At 39.1% G+C, this 20614-nt stretch overlaps 1 protein-coding gene across 1 annotated transcript in view; it reads right to left on the reverse strand.

The window, feature by feature from the left end:
• The window catches only part of CAP2 (cyclase associated actin cytoskeleton regulatory protein 2), a 141190-nt gene that overhangs the window by 79210 nt on the left and 41366 nt on the right, over positions 1-20614 (reverse strand). Inside the window, exon 4 of the mRNA XM_070405687.1 lies at positions 10123-10200. Coding sequence (XP_070261788.1) covers positions 10123-10200 — 78 coding nt within the window. The remainder of the gene's footprint in view (positions 1-10122; positions 10201-20614) is intronic.

Here is a 20614-nt window from a genome sequence, read left to right on the forward strand (position 1 = left end):
ACAATTTATTCTGGATTATTTGTAATGTTAGTAACTCTGAAATATCTGCATTTTTAATTAAGAGCTAAGTATACAAATTAAAAGTACTGCACAGTGAAGCTTAAATCTTGCCCTCACTAGTTGGAGCACATAAACACTAATATCAAATGATGGTTTTGTCATGTGACCCATCCATCCCCCAGCACATACAAATATAGAACATGACCATAAAAAGTAATGGACCATGCCCTCTGCTAAGTAATTTATGACAGCGCACCCAGACTGGAATGCCAGCTGGAATTACCTTCTCCCTGACTGCTATTTTCGCATATACAGCTTTGAACAGATGATAGAAGCTATGTCCTGCAAAAAGGACCTAAATTAAGGCTGCTGGAACAATGAACAAGTAGCAAATCTGAACTAAAGGCCAAAGTATGTTTAGTTTTTAAAAAGATTTGTTGAATGACTCAATGAATGACCTCTTTTAAAATTAATTTTTGATTCAAGCTGTAAGAGAAAAACTTGCAACACTTCCAGTTTGTGTTTTTTTCTTTTTTCTTTTTTTAGATTAATGGTGGCTAGCAAGCAAACAGTTAGCTTCACGGTGGAGAATGAGAAATAGTGGATAATTATTTTATTAAAAATACAAAGTGATTCCAACGTTTGACTAAACAGAGAATGAAAAATTTCCTAGCCACATACACAGTTCCAGCCTTTAAGAAGAAACTGCCATCAAGGCAGTCTGGAACTGTAACAAACTTCGGATGAAATAGTTGATAAAACAAAAGATATTATTCTTCTTTATTGACCTTTACCCCTCAGATAATCCCCAAATCCCCTGTGTGTGATAACCACCTCACTTCCTTTGGGCGGCCATTCATTATCTAATTCATGTCTTACACAAAGACAGATGAGCTAATGTGCCTTATCAGATTAAAAAAAAAAGTCACCATGAGTGATGTCCAACAGGACAGGATCTTAGCAAATCCTTTCTGCCTCCATACTAACCAGGGTCACAGCGCACAGGGCCATTCACAGCTTCATGTTGCTAAAGCAAACAGTCTGGGCAGAAGAATGACAGAATTACCCTCCTTTCTGATTACCCTCCTCTCTGCACCCTGATAAACGAATGATTAGCTTTCCTGTTGGGATTCAGCACCGACTGGGTAGCTTCAGGCTGTCAGCTCCCGCAGACCCAAATGATACCACCTCTCCCTTGCCTGGTGCTTCCTTCTTCCTGAACCAGCACTGCAGCGAGCCTCCCCACGGCAGCCAGGGTGTAATTACTGAGGTGATTTTCTTGCCGTGGAAACGCTCAGATGGAGAGCAAAGGCCTCTTTTAGCCTCATTTCTCCACCTACAACAGGAGATGCGCACAGAAAGCTGCTGGTTACCATACAGCAATCCTGGAGGTATCAGTCAGCAAGCAGTTTTTACCTGCTTGAGCAGATATTTTAGTTGGGGTTAAGACTATACTCTTCTCTAGAAATTAAAAGCATTGCCTTTGGGTGCTTTTGAGTTGGCAGTGAAGAGAACCAACCCATTCAGTAATATGAAGTGAGACTAAAAAATTAATTTAGAAAAGGCCATAAAGTGAGCCACTGGTTAGATTCGAAAGTACTACCTCTTCCTGAAACTGTCAACGCAGACCACTGGGAAATACCTCTATTTGAGGAAAAGATAACAGTATAATACAAAGGGTAACCTTTTTTTTTTTTTTACCTTTTATTTCTCTTATAGTTTTTCTTTTCTATTTTCAAAATTAAAAATACTTGCTTGGCACATATAATTAATACCAGTTACTCAGTTTCTGATGCTTTTGTATTAAAAAAAAGCTTCGGAATGATATTTGAAAGTAAGCACTTCATTTTACATTAGGGCCAGAATGACTTCCTTGCATTATGTTACCTGCCACATTCCCCCTAACAACAGAACTTAGCACTAATTATGGCCAAACCTTTCACGAAGATTCAGCAGCCTTGACTGAGCAATGTGGTGACATTTTCTGGGCATAGATGTAAGGAACGCTTGGGATTCTGGCTTTGTTCACTCGTTTGCCTTTCCTTACAATTTCCAGACCTGCCACAAGCACCAACTAATTTACCCAAGACATGCTCTGAGATCAAAGTCACGTGACCATTGTGTTAGACAATACTTTGACACTTGATGGTAAAACATTAAAGAGAAACAAAGGATGAACACACTCTAATTAAGAGAAACTTTAAGATGTTTGTATACATGTATCTATATCTGTATTTCTCTATCCATATCCAAATGCGATAAAAACACATTCAGCTGTTAGAGTTGCAAGCTTTCCTGCCTTTCTCTGGATGGCTACTGGGCTAGTCACCTGGAAAAACCCACCTGAGTGTTTAGAAAGACAATCTACTTCCACTGAAATAGACCTTATTTTAGCCAAACCAAGTTCCCCACTCTGGCAGATTGGCTAGATGCTCACCAAATCTATGACTTCTTCTCCCAGGCACACGGGTTGGTTACATTCCTCAGCCTCCCTTGTGGCTAGGAATGGCCATGAGACTGAATGAAGCTGGAGGGGACACATGCCACTTCCAGGCCTGGCCCATAAAACTTTGCAGGAACCATCCTGCATTCTCTTTCCCAATTCAAGGGCTGATGACCGGATGGAAGAAGCCTGGGTCCCTGAATGGCCATGTAGAATACGGTCAACCAAAATCACAGAGCAGACTTTTTGAGAGCAAGGAAAAAACGTCTACTTGGCCAAATCTCTGAGAATTGAAAACTTTTTCCTAAAGCAGTTGGTCTACCTTGGCTAACAGTGAACTCTCCTCAGTTACCTGATACTTTCTGCTTTTCTCTTTCAATCCTCACTGTAACTTTACGAGGTAAAAACTATTATCCCCATTTTAAAGATAAGGAAACATAGGCTTAGACTAGAGTTTAACTGCCTTCCCCTAAGTGGGTAACTTGGCAAGTGGATTCAGTTAAAATGGTTCAGTGGAAATGTACTGTGGATTTTACCAAATTAAATTGCCACAAGTCACCCTGAAAAAGAAGACTTTAAAACTTAGGAGACTCAGATGAACTTGTTGTTTTTTGCATGCGGAGTAGCAGAGCTAATGAGAAGGTCTGTGATTCTAATCCAGATCGGCCCAAATCCAAAGTTTCTACCCTTGACGACCCTCACAAATTACTGAATCTTATAAAAATCTCAAACACATTTATGCCCACTAATAAACAATAATCTGGATCTATTGATGCCTCAAGTAATTAGCAGAAATCTTGAAGTGACCCCCACTAGGCTTTCCTGCTTAGTTTAAGAGTAACAAATCATTTGCAAATTAGATTACTGCTCCATGAATTTAAAAATCCTTCTGAGGTGAGTGCTTTGAGCAGAGCACTGTGCTGGGCGTGCATAGTCTCTCAGAGCCGGAGTGATGGCCAGAAGGAAGCTCTCTGTGCAAATTTTCCAACTGTATACAAGTGAAAGGACCACGAATCAGTTTTAGGTTCCTTCTCTGCACACAAGAAGGCACTATTTCCTTTAAAAATGCAAGTCCAAATAAAGACAGAAAAGGAGAGGGAGGATAGAAGAAACTCACCTCTCACTTCTGGAGGAATAAAACCCTCAGACTCCTAGTCTTTTCAATGGAATAAAATCCACAGGGCAGTCAGTGACCATAAATCATCTTCTCTGAAGTTGGAAACTTAGGGTTATTTTTCCCCCTCTGTGTACCAGTAAGCATTCATAACACACACACACACATACACACACACACACACACCATTTCATTGTCAGGACCTAGCAGTATAAGAAATGTTGGAGGAAATATGGAAAGTGTGCCTAGGAGGGAAGGAGAACAGCAGTTCCCCAGCCCACCAACACTTCCTATTTGTCTGCAAATTAGCCAGGGCCCGAGGAGGTGGGCCTCAATGGCTGACCATCCAGGAACCCCCGGTGACAGCCTTCTTTGGGTGGTGCCCATCCAGGGCACTGGTCTACTGGAGGCTCCATTTTCAGCTCAGGCCAGAGTTTTGGGGTCACTCATGGTGGAGATGTTTAAAGATCATGTTTCACATCTCTCCCAGGTGATGTGGAATGTCTCAGTGCTAAATAAATATTTCTTTCAGCTCTCTATTCAACTAAACACTTTCTACAGTTTTATTTTGACCTACAGGTCTATAAGTGACTACGCAGTATGGCTCTTATTATGTGTAGTGTCTGTGAAGAGGACTTTGGATGGTGAGTAAAGGAACGGACCCTGGTCTGGATCCCAGGGCCAGATCATTAATGTGTTACTGAATTTCACACTTCATGCTTGTAAAATAGAAGTAGAACATTTCCCTTCCACCCACATATTGTAAAAGTAAAGGAATAGTTGGATGTGCCAGTGTCCCTTGAAATTTTCTGCACCTACAGAATGGGGGTTTCTTGACTATTTTCCATATGAGAATCCTTCCATCAGCTGGGAAGAAATAGGCTTCATCAATTGTCACTAAAGTCCACAGACAACAATACTGAAAGGACTAGGCCATTCTTTTGCCCACAGATCATTTCTATAAATTACAACAAGGGGAGAGAGGACAAGCATGAGATATTCTTCATGTTTTATAACCTGTTGTATGTCTCGAGCATTGTAATATATCAATGAGAGAGGCGCTTTCAAAATGCAAGGTGTCATGACCCATTAGTACATCATGAAATCCACTCAGTGAGTCATGATCATCATTACAAAAGGAGGAAAAAAAGAGCAGAGCAATAGAATGGACTAAAGAAAAATGTCAGAATGCAGTGAACTCAGTAAGGGGAACTGTTGTGAAATTGGGTGGTGAAATAAAATATATATTTTTTTCTATGGATGATGGCTTAAACATTTAAAAGCCCTTATATTACAGAATACAAGAAATGTGTTTCTTAGTTCAAAATGAGAAAGGAAACTTGAAGTTGGATGTCTTCATTGTCAATCAAGCCTACAGACAAACCTCTGCTCCTGCTTCTCCCAGGGTGAACAGGAGGAGAGGGTGGGGGAACTCTTAGGGCAGAGAAGAGAAAGCAAATGGCAGGGTGGCTTCTCATTTTGGTCTGTGGCTCATGGCCTAATTAAAAAAACAATTCTCTTAGAGTCTTGTAAGGAGAAGGGACTCAAGGTAATCTGTATTAGTTTTCTATTGCTGCACAGCAAATTACCACAAACCTAAAGACTTAAAACAATATCCATTTATCATCTCAGTTTCTATAGGTCAGAAATCTGGGCAGAGTAAAGCTATGGTCTCTGCTCAGGGTCTCACAGGGCTAATCGAGGTGTCGGCAGGCCTATATTCCCATTTGGAGCTTGGGGTCCCCTTTGAGACTCATGTAGTTGTTGGCAGAATTCGGTTACTTGTAGTTGTATGAGACCCCTGTTTTATTGCTGGCTGTTGGCAGAGGGTCTTTCTGAGCTTCTGGAAGCTGTCTTCTCCCTACATGGCAGCTCTTGTCTTCAAGGACAGCCAAAGAATTGGTCTCCAGCCACTTTGACAGTCTTATATGTCACAACAGAGTCACTGGAGTGACTGTCCCGTCACCCTCCTCATAACCTACTCAAAGGAGTGATAGTCTATGAACTCACAGGTTCCATCTACATTAAAGCAGAGGGATTATATATTAGGTGGTGGGAATCTTGGGGTCCATTTTCGAATTCTGCCTTCCACAGAATCTCCCCTAAAAGTTAGAATTCACCTAAAGTGACAACCATCAAGCATTTAAAGCAACTTAAAAAAATGTGCAACTCTGCATTTTCCAAACTGGTGCACCAGCTTCTGCAGAACTCGAGTAGATATCCTTCTACAAGAAGCCTCTGTGGTCAAATAAGTTTTCAAAAACGTGGGTATAATATGTTTAACATGTTTCTTTACTGAGCAGTGTGGGGTTTCCCCCCATGATATTTAACCCAGGAAATAGATTTTTGGGTTTGTACTAAATAAATCCACCACTTTATGAATATTACTGTAATATTAATGTTACATTGAAGGAGCTGTATTGCTGCTCTTGTACTGTCATTTTATTACCTCTACGATGCCTTTGTTGATCCTTTGTCTACAAGATCCCCACCTGCCTGAATTTTGGTAGCACTAATGGTCTACCTCACTTGATTGGCAGTTTGCTTATAATTGACTAGAGGCCCGGTGCACGACATTCGTGCACTGGGGGAGGGGTCCCCTCAGCCCAGACTGTACCTTTTCTGGGAGCCCTTGGGGGATGTCCGACTATAGGACATCCTTAGCACTGCTGCGGAGGTGGGCTGCTGTGCTTGCCAGCCATCATCCCAGCTTATGGCTGAGCGGGGCTCCCCCTTTGGGAGCGCACTGACCACCAGGGGGCAGCTCCTGCATTGAGCATCTGCCCCCTGGTGGTCAGTGCGTGTCATAGTCACCGGTCATTCAGCCGTTCGGTTGATTTGCATATTACCCTTTTATTATATAGGATAAGTATAAAATACTTTTTTTTTTTGATGGTCACCTTCTACTAAATTAAATCTCTTTGAAGGCTGGCACTCTGGCTTAAAGCAGCAATGTAGAGCACCGCACACAGCTGTGCAGTGGTGGAGTGTGTTGGCTGAGATATCTGGGAATCAGAGTTATCCTGGGGCATTTTGTCAGCTTTGGAACTAAGGAGTAAACCAATTCCTCTCTCTGAAGCTCTCCTAGCTCATTTTTAAATTGAGAATGCTATGAGAGATGGTTTCTAAGGGCTCTTCCCAGCTAATATTTAATACATGCCTATCCTTAAGCCCTGCCCCATCTCATAGGTGTTTGTTTTTACAGTGCCTGTTAAGCACTTGATGAATATCTGTCCACTGATTAACTGTGAGCATGCATTGTTGTAGGTTCCAGTAGTTTATCAATTCTCTCCTGTGTTCCAGGAGGTTTCTAGCTTCCAGCTGGCCAGGGTGTACAACCTCAGTTTTGGGCATCAGCTTATACAACCCTCAGACCCTAACTGACCACTGATGTTGGTTTGGCCTTGTCTCATGCTTCTGCAGAGTTAGAGGTCATCTCCATCAGCAGGATTGGAGGCACCCCTCGCAGGTCCTCCTGCCTTAAAATATCTTCCTTTTCTAATGCTTGAAACTCCTATTAAAGATTCATCCTCTACCATTTTATTTCAGAGCCTTATTACAACTCTAAGTAAAAAATTATGAGTAATTATTTAATAACGCATCCTCTAGAAAGTAAGTCACCTTGTATAGGCATGAAATGTGAGCAAGAAATAAATCTCACTAAGATTTTGAAGATGTGTATTACTGCAGCATAACACAACTTGCTTTGATGTAGACATATTCGGAGGAAATAACATAAGTTTGATATTTGACTACTGAGGGATTTTGTGCTTCTGGAGATATTAGGTGGTAACACCTAAATCAGTGGTTCTCAACCTTGGCTGCACATTAGAATCACCTGGGAATCTTTTTAAAATCCTGATTTCTGGGCCTATCAGGTGATTCTAATGTGCAGCCAAGGTTGAGAACCACTGACCTAAATTCTTGCTGCCCAAAGTGCAGCAGCATCACCTGGTCAGAACCACAGATTCTTGGGCCTCACCGTGGACCTGCTGATCCAGACCCTGAACTTTAACAAGATCTGCAGGTGATTAAGTGAAGATTCGAGCCTGAGAAGCAGTGCTCAAGAGGTAGCTGGACATGACAGCTGGAAACATCTGAAATAAATGTGAGCTACAGGCATAACGGTGAGAGCCACAGGTTCTGAAAATGTGGTCCCTGGACGAGCAGCATCACCATCAGGTGGGAACTTCCAAGATGCAGATTCTCAGGCCGCAGCCAGGTCCTATTGAACTGAAAACTCTGTAAGTGGAGCCCAGAAACCTGCAACTTAACAGCCCTGCAGGTGATTCTCAGGTATGCTGAAGTTTGGGAACCACTGCCCTATGTCAGCAAGAGTTGAAATTACAGGAGTTAATATTCTCCCGAAAAAAGGAAGAAGGGATGACATGGACAGTTACAATATTGTTCCCATGAAAAACTATAACCTGCTTTATGATCATCCTTTTTATGATGTATCTTTTAGAATGTACATGGGGAAAATAAAGGCCTGGTCATGGACTATTCTCACCACTGTGGTGGTAACTTCCCAAATCTACTTTTCCACTGAGTGGAAGTACTAGAACAGTCCTCTGGGCAAAGATGGAGGGGATGAAAAGGGGGGTGGGCATCAAAACATTGCTTTGCATTTCACCTACCTGATACTGCTGGGGTTTATTACGCTCAGAGCACTGTAATAAGTGCTGGAACACTGCCAGCCCATGCCCTGCCTGGGTCACAGTCCCCTGGAACTGATCCATTCCTCTCCCTTTGATCAAGAACGCACTGGAGCTATACCCAAGATATTACACCCAAGAATCTGCACAGCCACACACTCAGACACACATTATCCCTGACCATGGCTCCTCCCAGTACATTCATTCATTTCTTCACCCAATACTTAATGAGTGACTTTTATGTGCAAGGCTGCAAGGCCAACGGGGAAGCCTTTTTTGTGTGTGCTTGAAGAAGTGATTGAGTGGGGCACTGGCCAAGAAAGTCATGGTTCTTCCCTCCACCTGAGACTCTCGATAATGCATTGAGTTTACTTCTCCTCTCACTTTAATCACAGAAAAGCCAGGCTAAGTCTGTCTCTCGAGTGCATCACATTGTGATTTCCTAGTATCACTGTTCTCTTCTGCAAAGGGAGAAAAAATCAGGGATTGAGAAAGCCAAGGAAGAAAATGCATCCACAGTGGAACACAATATTTCCATCCCTACAAAGCTATCTGCCTAGGCTGTGTGCTAACTCGTTTCCTGTAAGGGAAGTGATCCATCCATCTATCCTGGTGGGGCTTGGTAGCTCTGGCTACAAAACTTTCAAGGCCAAGACCACTTTCTGACCAATTAAATTAGAACCTCTTGGAGTGAGAACTAGGCACTGATATTTTAAAAATTTTCCGGGAGATGCCACTGCACAGGCAGCGCTGGGGAACATGGTTCCAGGGAGGGTCTAGGGCAGTGGTCGGCAAATTCATTAGTCAACAGAGCCAAATATCAACAGTACAATGACTGAAATTTCTTTTGAGAGCCAAATTTTTAAAACTTAAACTATACAGGTAGGTACATTGTTATTAACTTAATTAGGGTACCCCTAAGGCTTAGGAAGAGCCACACTCAAGGGGCCAAAGAGCCGCATGTGGCTCGAGAGCCGCAGTTTGCCGACCACGGGTCTAGGGTCTTAAGTGCTGGTCCTTTATGGAGCTGAGCTTCATTCCCTGAAAGTCAAAGTCCTAGTTTCCCAGGATTCTCAGCTTCACTTTTTCAATTTCAAGAGTTTGCTTTAGAATTAAAAGTGAGCTATTAAATTTAAGATATTGTGTTATAGTGAATATTCAATGACCTTCTATATTTATATAGTTGTACCAAAATTCAGATGCAGAATATTTAGTCAAAACAATTATTTTTTCCTTATTTAATGAAGAATGCTGGTACTAGATCTATTTTTTAGCCTATCTATACTACTTATGAAATAGAAGATAATAAAATTTATACATAGAGTATATATATGATGATAGATGTGAACACATTTTGATAACAAAGCAGCACAAAGTATGAACTAAAAAGTAGTAGTAAACACTTTCTTGATTATAAAACTATTGTGAGAATAGTAAAAAGAATAGGATAGGAGAGGGTGTGTGGGTGGGAAGAGATCAACCAATGAACTTGTATGCATATATGGATAATCCATGGACTCAGACAATGGGGTGGTGAAGGCCTGGGGTGGGGGGAGGGGGCTGGTTGGAAGAGGTCATGGGGGAAAAAGGGGACATATGTAACACTTTCAACAATAAAGATTAAAAAAAATAAACTGTTCATTCAAAATTAAAAAAAAAGATATAGGTGACATAAATAAATTGGCCTTTTAAACTGGTGATGTCAATTTTTACAGAATGAATTTGGCCATATTAAGATTATGAAGACAGAAGAAATGTTCCATATCATGGTCTGGCTTAGAGACAGAACCTACATGTGCTGTAACTCTCATTTTCAGGTTGTCACTCACAGCAGCTGGTTCTATTGCTTCCTATTTTACCTTACACCGCCCATTTCCCAGGCAGCCCTGTCTCTAGGGATGCACTCTTACCTCCTGGGGTTGTTGGTACTGAGAGGCCATGAGGAGGAAAGCCCGCTGGGCCTGGAAAGCACTATGCACCATTTCTGCCTGGGAACAAAGAGGAAGAGGAAGTTTAAATGTTTGAGCTCCTAAACAGAGTTACCATATGATCCAGAAATCCCATTCCTAGTATATACCCAAGGAAAATAAAAAAATATGCTCACACAAAAACTTGTAAATAGAGGTTCATAATGGCATTACTCATAACAGCTCAGATGTGGAAACAGCCAGAATGTTCATCAACTGATGAATGAATAAATGAAATGTGATATACCCATACAATGGAATATTACTTGGCATTAAAAAGAATGGAGTGCCGCCCGGCTGGCGGGGCTCAGTGGTTGAGCATCGCCCTATGAATCAGGAGGTCATGGTTTGATTCCCGGTCAGGGCACCTGCCCGGGTTGTGGGCTCGATCCCCAGTGTGGGGCGTGCAGGAGGCAGCTGATAATGATTCTTATCATTTCTCTCTCTCTCTCTCTCTCTCTCTCTCTCTCTCTCCCTCCCTCCCTCTCTCTCTCTCTCTCTCTCTCTCTCTCTCTCTCTGATACATGCTACAACATGGGTTAAACCTTGAAAACATGATGCTGAATGAATAAAGCCAGTCACAAAAGACTGCATTTGTGTGATTCCAACCACATAAAATGACAAGAATAAGCCTATCCGCAGAGTGGTTGCCAGGGGCTGGTGGGTGGGGGTGAAAGGGAGTGACTGCTAATGAGAATGGGGTTTCTTTTGGGGGTGATGAAAATGTTCTGGGATTAGACAGTGGCAATATCACAACTTGGTGAGTATACTAAAAACTACTGAATTGTGCATGTTAAAAAGTGAATGTTATAATATGTGAGTTACTATATCTCAACAAAGCTGTTAAAGAATGTTTGAATCCCAAAGTGTTTTCAATGGGTGTCTCTCTTGTCCTTTTTCATAGTGTGCCCAAACCTGTTCCATACCTTCTGGTGGAAGGAAAATTGTCTCTTATGCTACCCCCATACAGATATACTCACTGAGAGCTAGTGGCTTCCACAATCATTCATTAAGATGGTTCCAGAAGAGATTTCAGTGCTACCTGGACTCAACCCCCCAAAAAGGAGTTGAGTGGGTGGGAATATCTTCAAACACAGGGTATCATATTCTTTATCCTCACCCTCTACACACTCTTAACTAATTAATTCTTTCATTTTTTAAAATTAAAAAGTTACAGAAGAGTACCAAGAAGAAAATAATTCCAAATACTCACCCCCACCCCCATACTTAATCACTTTTGGCATTTTTTTAATTTTAAATTTTTTTTTTTTTTAGTTTTTAAGAAAATTTGCACAGTTGTTTTTAATAACACAAAGCATAATGATATAAGACAGGTTTTTAAATGTTGAAGGTTTCAAAAATTAAAGTTTTGAAAAAAATGTCTCACAACCTAGAAAAAATCATTATTAACATTAGCTGAATATTTAAGATACATGTCCAGAAAGATTTTGAAAAATGAGACCATACTCCAGGTGCTATTTAAAAAGTATGAATTTTAATTATAACTGAATAGTAGCAATGAAAGAGAAATGACTGATAAACTTCAAATAAAAATTTCTGCACTATATAATTATGCCATAAATGATCATTCTAAGGCTAAAAATTATAAAATAATATGAGATTGGAATAATTATGTATGGCATTTTAAAGTACATGATATAATTTGACATAGTATTGATGGGAATCAATTGGCAAAGATAAAAACATAAGTACTTTCTCACTGCTATCTCTAGTCCCCTATCATCCATATTTTTTAGTGGTTGTTTCCACTTAGCCCAATTGATAGCATTCATATTCTACCTGCAATATTAATTCCCAGCATTGTTTAGGACTAGTTCTACATTTAAACATAACTAATGGTTCTCACCAGCTATTTTACCATGACTTCTCCATTTCTGAGTTATTTGGATGTTTTTATTGACTGAACTCTCATTATCAAGTATTTTCTTCAAAACAGTTTCAAGGTTGCTTTAGTTCTTCAGGATTAAATAGACCTCCCTATTGTCTTTATACTTAACAACATCTTGGCTGGATGTAAGATCCCGGGGTCTCTCTCCACTTTCAGATACCCTGGCACTAAGTGTGGCAATGGAAAGTCTGAAGCCAGCCTGATATTTTTCTCCCTTGGAGGACATTGGCTTTTTCTAGTTTGACATCTGAAGATTTATTTCTTTATCCTTAGAGTTTAATAGCTTAAACAAGATGTTTAGGTTTTGAGCATTCTATATTCTATATCCTGGAATAGATTTGGTCCTTCATTTCTGGGAAACTTTCTTATATTTTTCAATATTTCTTCCATTTCATTTGTTAGAATACCTATTCAAGGACTCCTATTATAATCCTCAGATTATATAATATTTTAATGTCCTCATATCTTTTAGATTCTTTCTCTGCCTTTAATTTCCTTGTCTATCATCTGTATTTACTGTGATTATATGTATACGTTTCTCCATTGTTAGTAACCAGATTTTCAACATGGTTTCTTATATACATTAACATTTCTATTTAGATATGATTTTTACAATAATGTTGTTTCTGTTCCTGATTTGTTAGACTTTCAATTTTCCTTTTATTTTTATTCTTGTTTTCTAACCTTTCTTTATGCTTTAAAAAAAAATACATTTAGCCCGGCTGGCATGGCTTAGTAGTTGAGCATCAACCTATGAACCAAGAGGTCACAATTCGATTCCTAGTCGGGGCACATGCCCGGGTTGTGGGCTCGATTCCCAGAGTGGGGCATGCAGGAGGCAGCAGATCAATGATTCTCTCTCATCATTGATATTTCTCTCTCTCTCTCCCTCTCCCCTCCTCTCTGAAATCAATAAAAATATTTAAAAAATACATTTATACTCTAAATTCTAAGAATATGGTATATTCTTATTAAACCTTGTGAGGAATCCATTTCTGTTCCTTAAGTTTTGTTTTCTTTGAGGGCTAGTATGTCTGTCTTTCGCATGCTATGTTACTTTCTGACACTATGTAGCTTTCATGTGCTGATTCCTTGAGCCTTTGGCCACCGTATTGGAGGTCAGTTAATTTTCCCTTTCAATAGACAGGTTGAGGGCTAATTGCCTGTGTTCTCTACTCTATTAGGGCCTGATGGACTAGGGAATAGGGAAAGGGAAACTCAGCTGTCCAGTCTTTATTTGAGAATTTGGGGGCTCATTCTCCTGGGAATATGTTACATGTCCTAAATCAGGATTCACTTCACCTACATGAAACATAGGCCATTTGATGAAGATTTGGGATCATTTCTCCAATTCTGAACCCAGACAGGAAGCCGTTACATATGCATAGGGAAGCAGCCCTGTGGCTTCCATTTCTTGTTTCATATTTTCATCTCCTGACTTCCTTTTTAAGGCATGTTTTTAAGGGTTGGGAAATAGATGCAGAGTTAGGAACCAAAGGTTGCTCGGCCACCAGTTACTGAAATGTCTTGCTTTAGATTATGGCTTTTTTGTTTGGTTACTATCAGTGCATTTAAAAAAAATCTTTTCCTCCCTCATTTGCTGGAGAGAAAAATTCTGATTTAGTTGTATGTGGTCATAAATTTATATTATTTTATCCTTGTTGATTTCACCTTTAATCTCCTCCTGGTTAGCTTCACATCCATTTTGGGCCAGTTTCTATTTCTCTGCCTTCTCGGATAATGGCTTACTTCTCTGAGAGATAAGTAAGAACTAGCTTGATACATTTCCAAAAAACAACTAGAATAGCATCAACGGGATTAGGTTAATTTCATCCCAGTGTCAATCAATATCAGAAAATTTTCTGGGCTTGAAGGGTAAAGGTGTTAGCTAACTGGGACATGACTAGTTTTCGCCATTCCACTTCATTATCACGTTTTGGTATCTGACACATTTTCCAAAATATCTACTGAAATTTTGTTTCTAACTTTTCTCATCCAGAAATTTTTTTCTACTGAGAAATGGTTGAAATCAAACCAAAATTAGTAAGCCGTTTATTTTAAAATCACAAATTCAATCATCAATAGTATAACAGATCAAGTCTAATAATGTTTAAATGAGGGCATAGTTTCCATTTTGGGATACATCGTCTCATCTTATCTTTGCCCTGGTATCTGATTGCTGGGATTATATTCGGCGGAATAGAGGAGTTTTGAATTTTCCTGGAGGCCATTATGACCTATAAATAAATGTGAAGCTCTGAGCTGCATGAATGTTTACCCATGAATCAAAACGTGTGTTTTCAGTGGTTCCAAAGGACTGTTGTTGTCTCTAACAACCACAATTCCAAAAAGAAAGCTATTAAGTACAACTTTCCATAGCTTGGACATAAATAAAAGAACTGCACTTCTCCCAGCAACAATAATATGGAGGTATTGTCCTCATCTATGAAAAGCCTTGCAGAGCCGACTGAATTACAGTTGCTATGGGAACAGCAATTTGGGATCACCTGACTTCTGTAGTTAAAATTGCAGCTCAGAAGTAACATTAACAATATTTTTGTAGTTATCCCAAGATGAACACTATCATTAGCCCTTTTTACTTTCCCTAGAAGCAACATTTAGCATGTTGCTAATAGAGTAATTTTCTGGTGGGTTAGATTAGTGAAGATGGCCAATTTCATTAATTAGTCTCTTCCCCCAATGGCCTCTCACTCAACAATAGAGGTGGAGGTTGGAGCAGAATCCGGCTGAATATTTAGACATCTGCTTCACCTTTTCCTCTCAATTTGCTTATGTAGACAGATCTTTCTGAGGATTCAGCTGTGTGCTTCTTCCTGCTCCCGGGAACTCTGGGCATAACCAGAAAACTCTAAACCATATTCATTTTTAACCTCATTGGTCCAAGTTTCAAAGGATTTTCATTTCACCTGTGAGATATTCTAATCCATCTGCTTCCTTCTTCTGGAAAGTTCCATGAGTTCTCTCAACCAGACAGCATCCTATTTAGGAGCAATTTTACTGAACCTGCTGAGTTCTGATAACTTGAAAGGGAGAATTTGGCTCACTCAGGCTATTCAAAACATTGTGAAAGAAAAAGCCAAACGTAGGGATTTTCAGTCATGACAAATAACTGAGGGTTTTTGCTGAGTTTGTCCATCACACATGTGCAGGACTCAGTGGCCTTTGTAGGTAAATACGCACATCTATCTGCCTGTGAGCACGTGTGTGTGGAGAGGAAAGGGACAGTGTTGGTAAGAGCCAGGGCTGTGCATTTTCTTTGAACCCTATCAGTTATCACTTAGGCGACTGGGGTTCTTGGACAGATAGGTTGGTGGACCATCGTGTTCTATAATCCTAAGGGAGAATGTAGGAGAATGAATTTCAGTAATCAGTTTAAAATAAGCCTTGGGACAAGCAGATATGAGCTAAATACCAGTATGACTTATTTTCAGCTAATCCCCTTGGGAGAGAGCTGGGTCCCTGAGAAAGATGAATCTCTGAATAGTTGTCAAAGCTTTGCATGGTTTAAGCAGGAAAGCTATGGGCTGCAAAGCACCATGTAGATGACAAAATGAGCAGGTGCAACAGAGGGGAAGAGCACAGGCAAGACTTGAAGGAGTTGCACAAAGCATCCAGCCAGGGTGCCTGTGCCAGGTCTTCTGAAACTGGGTCAGCCTCTTCATGAGAGCCCGACAGTGAAAGGAAGGGGCTCCTCCACTGACTAAGGTCAGGGGAATGGGCATCTGCTCATCGGGTGCAATCTTTGGGCCTGAGAAGGTCACTGTCAATGCCATCCCCACATTCCTTCCCAATTAGTCTGCCAATGCTCTATATTCATAATTAGAAATTGTATTTTTAGATCTTCTTCCATAGGGGCCTCTAATCTACCCTAATGTAGAAGTCCCTTGAATTGCAGCCACCGAAAAGATAAAGAGGGACCTGATAGATAATAGCACGACAGGAAAATGGGCCAACAGGAAGGTGATACGATGCCAAAGATATATTTCACCTACATCACAACTTTGCTTAAAACAAGATTGAAGATGCCTCATTTTGTAGACATGAAAATAAGCACTGACTTAAATCAGATTATGAAAGGCACTTGGGTTGACATACTAAGAATCATGAAGAAGGCTTACACCAGTGGTTCTCGACCTTGAATGTGCATAATAGCCATTTGGAGGGTTTCATACAATCTCATACAATGACTTAAAAGTATTCCTTCTGCTTCTATCCTCTGAAAGAGATAATATAGAACTGGTATAATTTCTTCCATAAATGTTTGGTAGAATTCACCAGTGAACACATTTGGGTATGGTGCTTTCTCTTTTTGGAAGGTTATTAATTATTGATTCAATTTCTGTAGTTGATATAGGCCTATTCAGATAGTCTATTTCTTCTTGTGTAACTTTTGGCAGATATGTCTTTCAAGAAATCTGTTCATTTAATTTAGGTTATCAAATTTGTGGGCATAGAGTTGTTCAATTTTCCTTTACTATCCTTTTATTTTCCATGGGATCTGTAGTAATGTCTCCTCTTTAATTTTTGTTATTAATAATTAGTGTCCTTTCTCACTTTTGCTTATTTAGCCTGGTAGGGGCTTATCAATTTTATTGATCATTTCCAAGAATCAACTTTTGGCTTCACTGATTTTCTGTTTTCAATTTTATTGACTTTTGCTCTAATTATTATTTTCTTCTTTATTTCTAGTTTCCTAAGGTAGATACTTAGATCACTGATTTTATATATTTCTTCTTTTCTATATGATTACATATTCATTTTCTATATGATCACATATTCATTTAATACTATAAATTTCCCTCTTAACACTGTTTTCAGTTTTTACTGCATCTTCAAAATTATGATCTTAAGCTTTCATTTTCATTTAGTTCAAAATAATCTTAAAACTATGGTATAATTGACATATGAAATATATAGTTTTAGGTGTACAGCATACTGATTTGATACTTGTATATATTGTGAAATGATCACTACAATAAGTCTAATTGACATCTGAGTTCAAAATATTAAATTTTTTGGACTAAGTGTCATTTAGAAGTGTGCTGCTGATCTCCAGGTATTTGGAAATTTTCCAGTTATCTTTCTGTTATTGATTTCTAGTTTAATTCCATTGTGGTCTGAGAGCAGACATTGTATGAATCTATTTTTTAAAATTTGTTAAGATGTATTTTATGACCCAGAATGTGATGTATCTTGGTGAGCTTGAGAAAAATGTATATCATACTGTTGTTGGATAGTCTATAAGTATCCATAATATCCATTTGATTGATGGTATTGTTAAGTTCAACTATATCCTTCCTTACCTCATCTTCTGCCTGACAGATCTGTTCATTTTTGAGAGAGGGGTGTTGAAGTCTCCAAATATGATAGTGGTGTCATCTATTTCTTCTTGCAATTTCATCAGTTTGATGCTCTGTAGTTAGGTGCATACACTTTAAGAATTGTAATATTTTCTTGGAGAACTGACCCCTTTATTATTATGCAATGCCCTGATAACTTTCCTTACTGGGAAGTCTGCTCTGTTTGAAACTAACATAGCTACACCTGATTTCTTTTGATTCATGTTAGCATGGTATATTTTTTGCATCTATTTACTTTTAATCTATATATGTCTTTATATTTAAAATGGTGTCTGTAGACAAACATAGTTGTGTTGTGTTTTCTGATCCACTCTGACAATCTCTGTCTTTTAATTGGTACATTTAGACCATTGACATTCAAAGTGATTATTGATATAGTTGGATTAATATTTACCATATTCATTACTGTTGTTCATATATTGCCTTTGTTATTTGTTTCTATTTTTGCCTTCCACTCTTTTTCTATCTTTTATGTTTTGTTTTATTTATTTTTTGCCTTTTGTGGTTTTAATTATTTCATGATTCCATTTTCTCTCCTTTCTTAGCAATACCAGTTATGCTTCTTTTTTTAAGTGGTTGCCCTAGAGTCTGCATATACATTTACAATGAATCCAAGTTCATTCTCAAATGATACTATACCACTTCACAGTAGACTAAGTATCTTAGAATCTTAATCCCTCCCTCCAGTCCCTTGTATCATTGCTCTGATTCATTTCATTTATATATGTAAGCATACATAAGTATACATATGTAATATATACATAAGCATACATGATTGAATACATTGCTGCTATTATTATTTTTAGATCAAATAAAAATATGAAAAATAAAATTTTTATTTTACCTTCACTTATTCCTTCTTTGATGCTCTTTCTTTCTTAATATATATTCAAGTTTCTAACTTATATTCATTCCCTTTAAAGAACTTGTTTTAACATTTATTGCAAGGCAGGTCTACTGGCAACAAATTCTCTCAATTTTTGTTTGTCTAAGAAAGCCTTTATTTCTCCTTCACTTTTGAAGAATAATTTTACAAGAAACAGAATTCTAGGTTGGTAGTTTTTTCTCTCTCCACACTTTAAATATTTCACTCCACTCTCTTCTTTTCTTGCATGATTTCTGAGAAATCAAATGTTAAGTCTTATTTCTGTTCCTTTATAGATATGACATTGTTTTCCTTTCCTTCTTTCAGAATTTTTTATTTATCTTTGATTTTCTGTAATTTGAAAATGATATGCAGTGGTATAGAGTTGTGGTGTATTTTTTTTATTTATTTATTTATTTATTTATTTATTTTTGCCATTTATGCTGCTTGGTGTTCTCTGAGTTTTCTGGATCTGTGCATTGGTGTCTGACATTCATTTTGGGTGAAATTCTCAGTCATTACAATTTCAAATATTTCTTCCATTCCTTTCTCTCTTCTCCTTCTAGTATTTCCATTATACATATGTGACACCTTTGCAGTTGTCACAAAATACTTGGATATTCTATTCTGGGTTTTTCTTTTCAGTCTTGTTTTTTTTTTCCTTTTTAGTTTTGAAGACTTTATAGATACATCTATCTTCTACCTCAGTCTTTCCTCAGCTACATCCAGTCTACTAATAGGTCCATTAAATCCATTTTTTTTTTCCATTTCTGCTACAGTGTTTTTGCTCTCTAGCATTCCTTTTCAGTTCTTTATTTATATTTCAGAGAGGAAGGGAGAGGGAGAGAGAGATAGAAACATCAACGATGAGAGAGAATCATTGATTGGCTGCCTCCTGCATGCCCCACACTAGGATCGAGCCTGCAACCTAGACATGTGCCTTGACAGGGAATCAAACTGTGACCTCCTGGTTTATAGGTCGACACTCAACCACTGAGTGGGCCTCCACTTTTTTTTTTAATGTGGAAAAACGTATTCCATTTTCATTTTCAGACAACTTTGGAACTTCCATCGCAGTTTCATCCTCTTGGTGACAGAGAATCTCCCTGTTACCTGCCTTTGATGTAAGTATGTAGACTTCTGGACAATGTGTGTGTGGGGGGGGGGGGCGCAGGGAGAGGGGGGTTATTTATACCTATGTGGGAGGGGCTTAGGAGCAGTTATCTGGTGGAGAGGATGGTGGTACTGTATGGTGGAAGGAGAGGTCACTCAGAGGCTCTAAGATTAACACAGTTTTTACCTGAAATGTTTCTGTTTGTTAAAAATGGCAATGTTGCCCTAGCTAGTTTGGCTCAGTGAATAGAGTGTTGGCCTACAGACCTAAGGGTCCCGGGTTTGATTCCGGTCAAGGGCACCTACCTTGGTTGCAGGCTCCTCCCTGGCCCAGGCCCTGGTCAGGGCGTGTGCAGGAGGCAACCAATCAACGTGTTTCTCTTACATTGATATTTCTCTCTGTCTTTCCCTCCCTCTTCTACTCTTCCTAAAAATCAATGGAAAATACCCTCGGGTGAGGATTAACAACAACAAAAATGGCAATGTTCTCTAAAGATGCTTTTATACTCACTAAGTGAGATTTTGTTTTTTGTGCTTATCATGGTTATTTTTGTCATATTTATCTGTGGATGCTTGGTGACTAATGAAGATAATTGGGGAAGATTATCTTGGGTTGTGATGGCACAAACTGCCTCTCTATGCCATCACAACCCAAGAAAAAATATACAAGTACTTAATGCTTCTTTGCTATGACTTCTTTAGTTCCCATGGACTTTTGCCAAGTTTGCATAAGTTTGGGAAAGGGCTCTCTCTCTTCTCCATGTGCCAAATAGAAAAGGTCACAAGAAGCCAGAATTACCATTAGCAAAGAAACTGGCACATCTGCTTGTGCTAAAACTTGTTCTGAGGGCAAAATCTGTTTTGTCAGCAACATAGTCTAAAGCTGGAAGTTAAGAAATGAGAAATCAGGTTGATTGCTGTTTGTCGTTGAAATAGCCACAGTGACACAGGATAAGGGTCACCTTCCCTTGGCCTGTAATTGGCGACATCATTTCAGTGGGCATCTTAATATCCCACCCCGTGCTCGGCATGTGTCACTTGTCTCTTACGTATGGCTGCCACATATTATGGTGTTGATGCTATGTTATCAAAGAGAAAACAGAATTTTGTCCTTATGAAATAAGTAAACCATCAAATCAATGGCAGTTATTTCTCAGAAGTGGCACT

The sequence above is a fragment of the Myotis yumanensis genome, unplaced genomic scaffold, assembly GCF_028538775.1.
Source record: "Myotis yumanensis isolate MYYU_CA2020_CCGP unplaced genomic scaffold, mMyoYum1.0.hap1 SCAF_2, whole genome shotgun sequence".
Classification (NCBI taxonomy): domain Eukaryota; kingdom Metazoa; phylum Chordata; class Mammalia; order Chiroptera; family Vespertilionidae; genus Myotis; species Myotis yumanensis.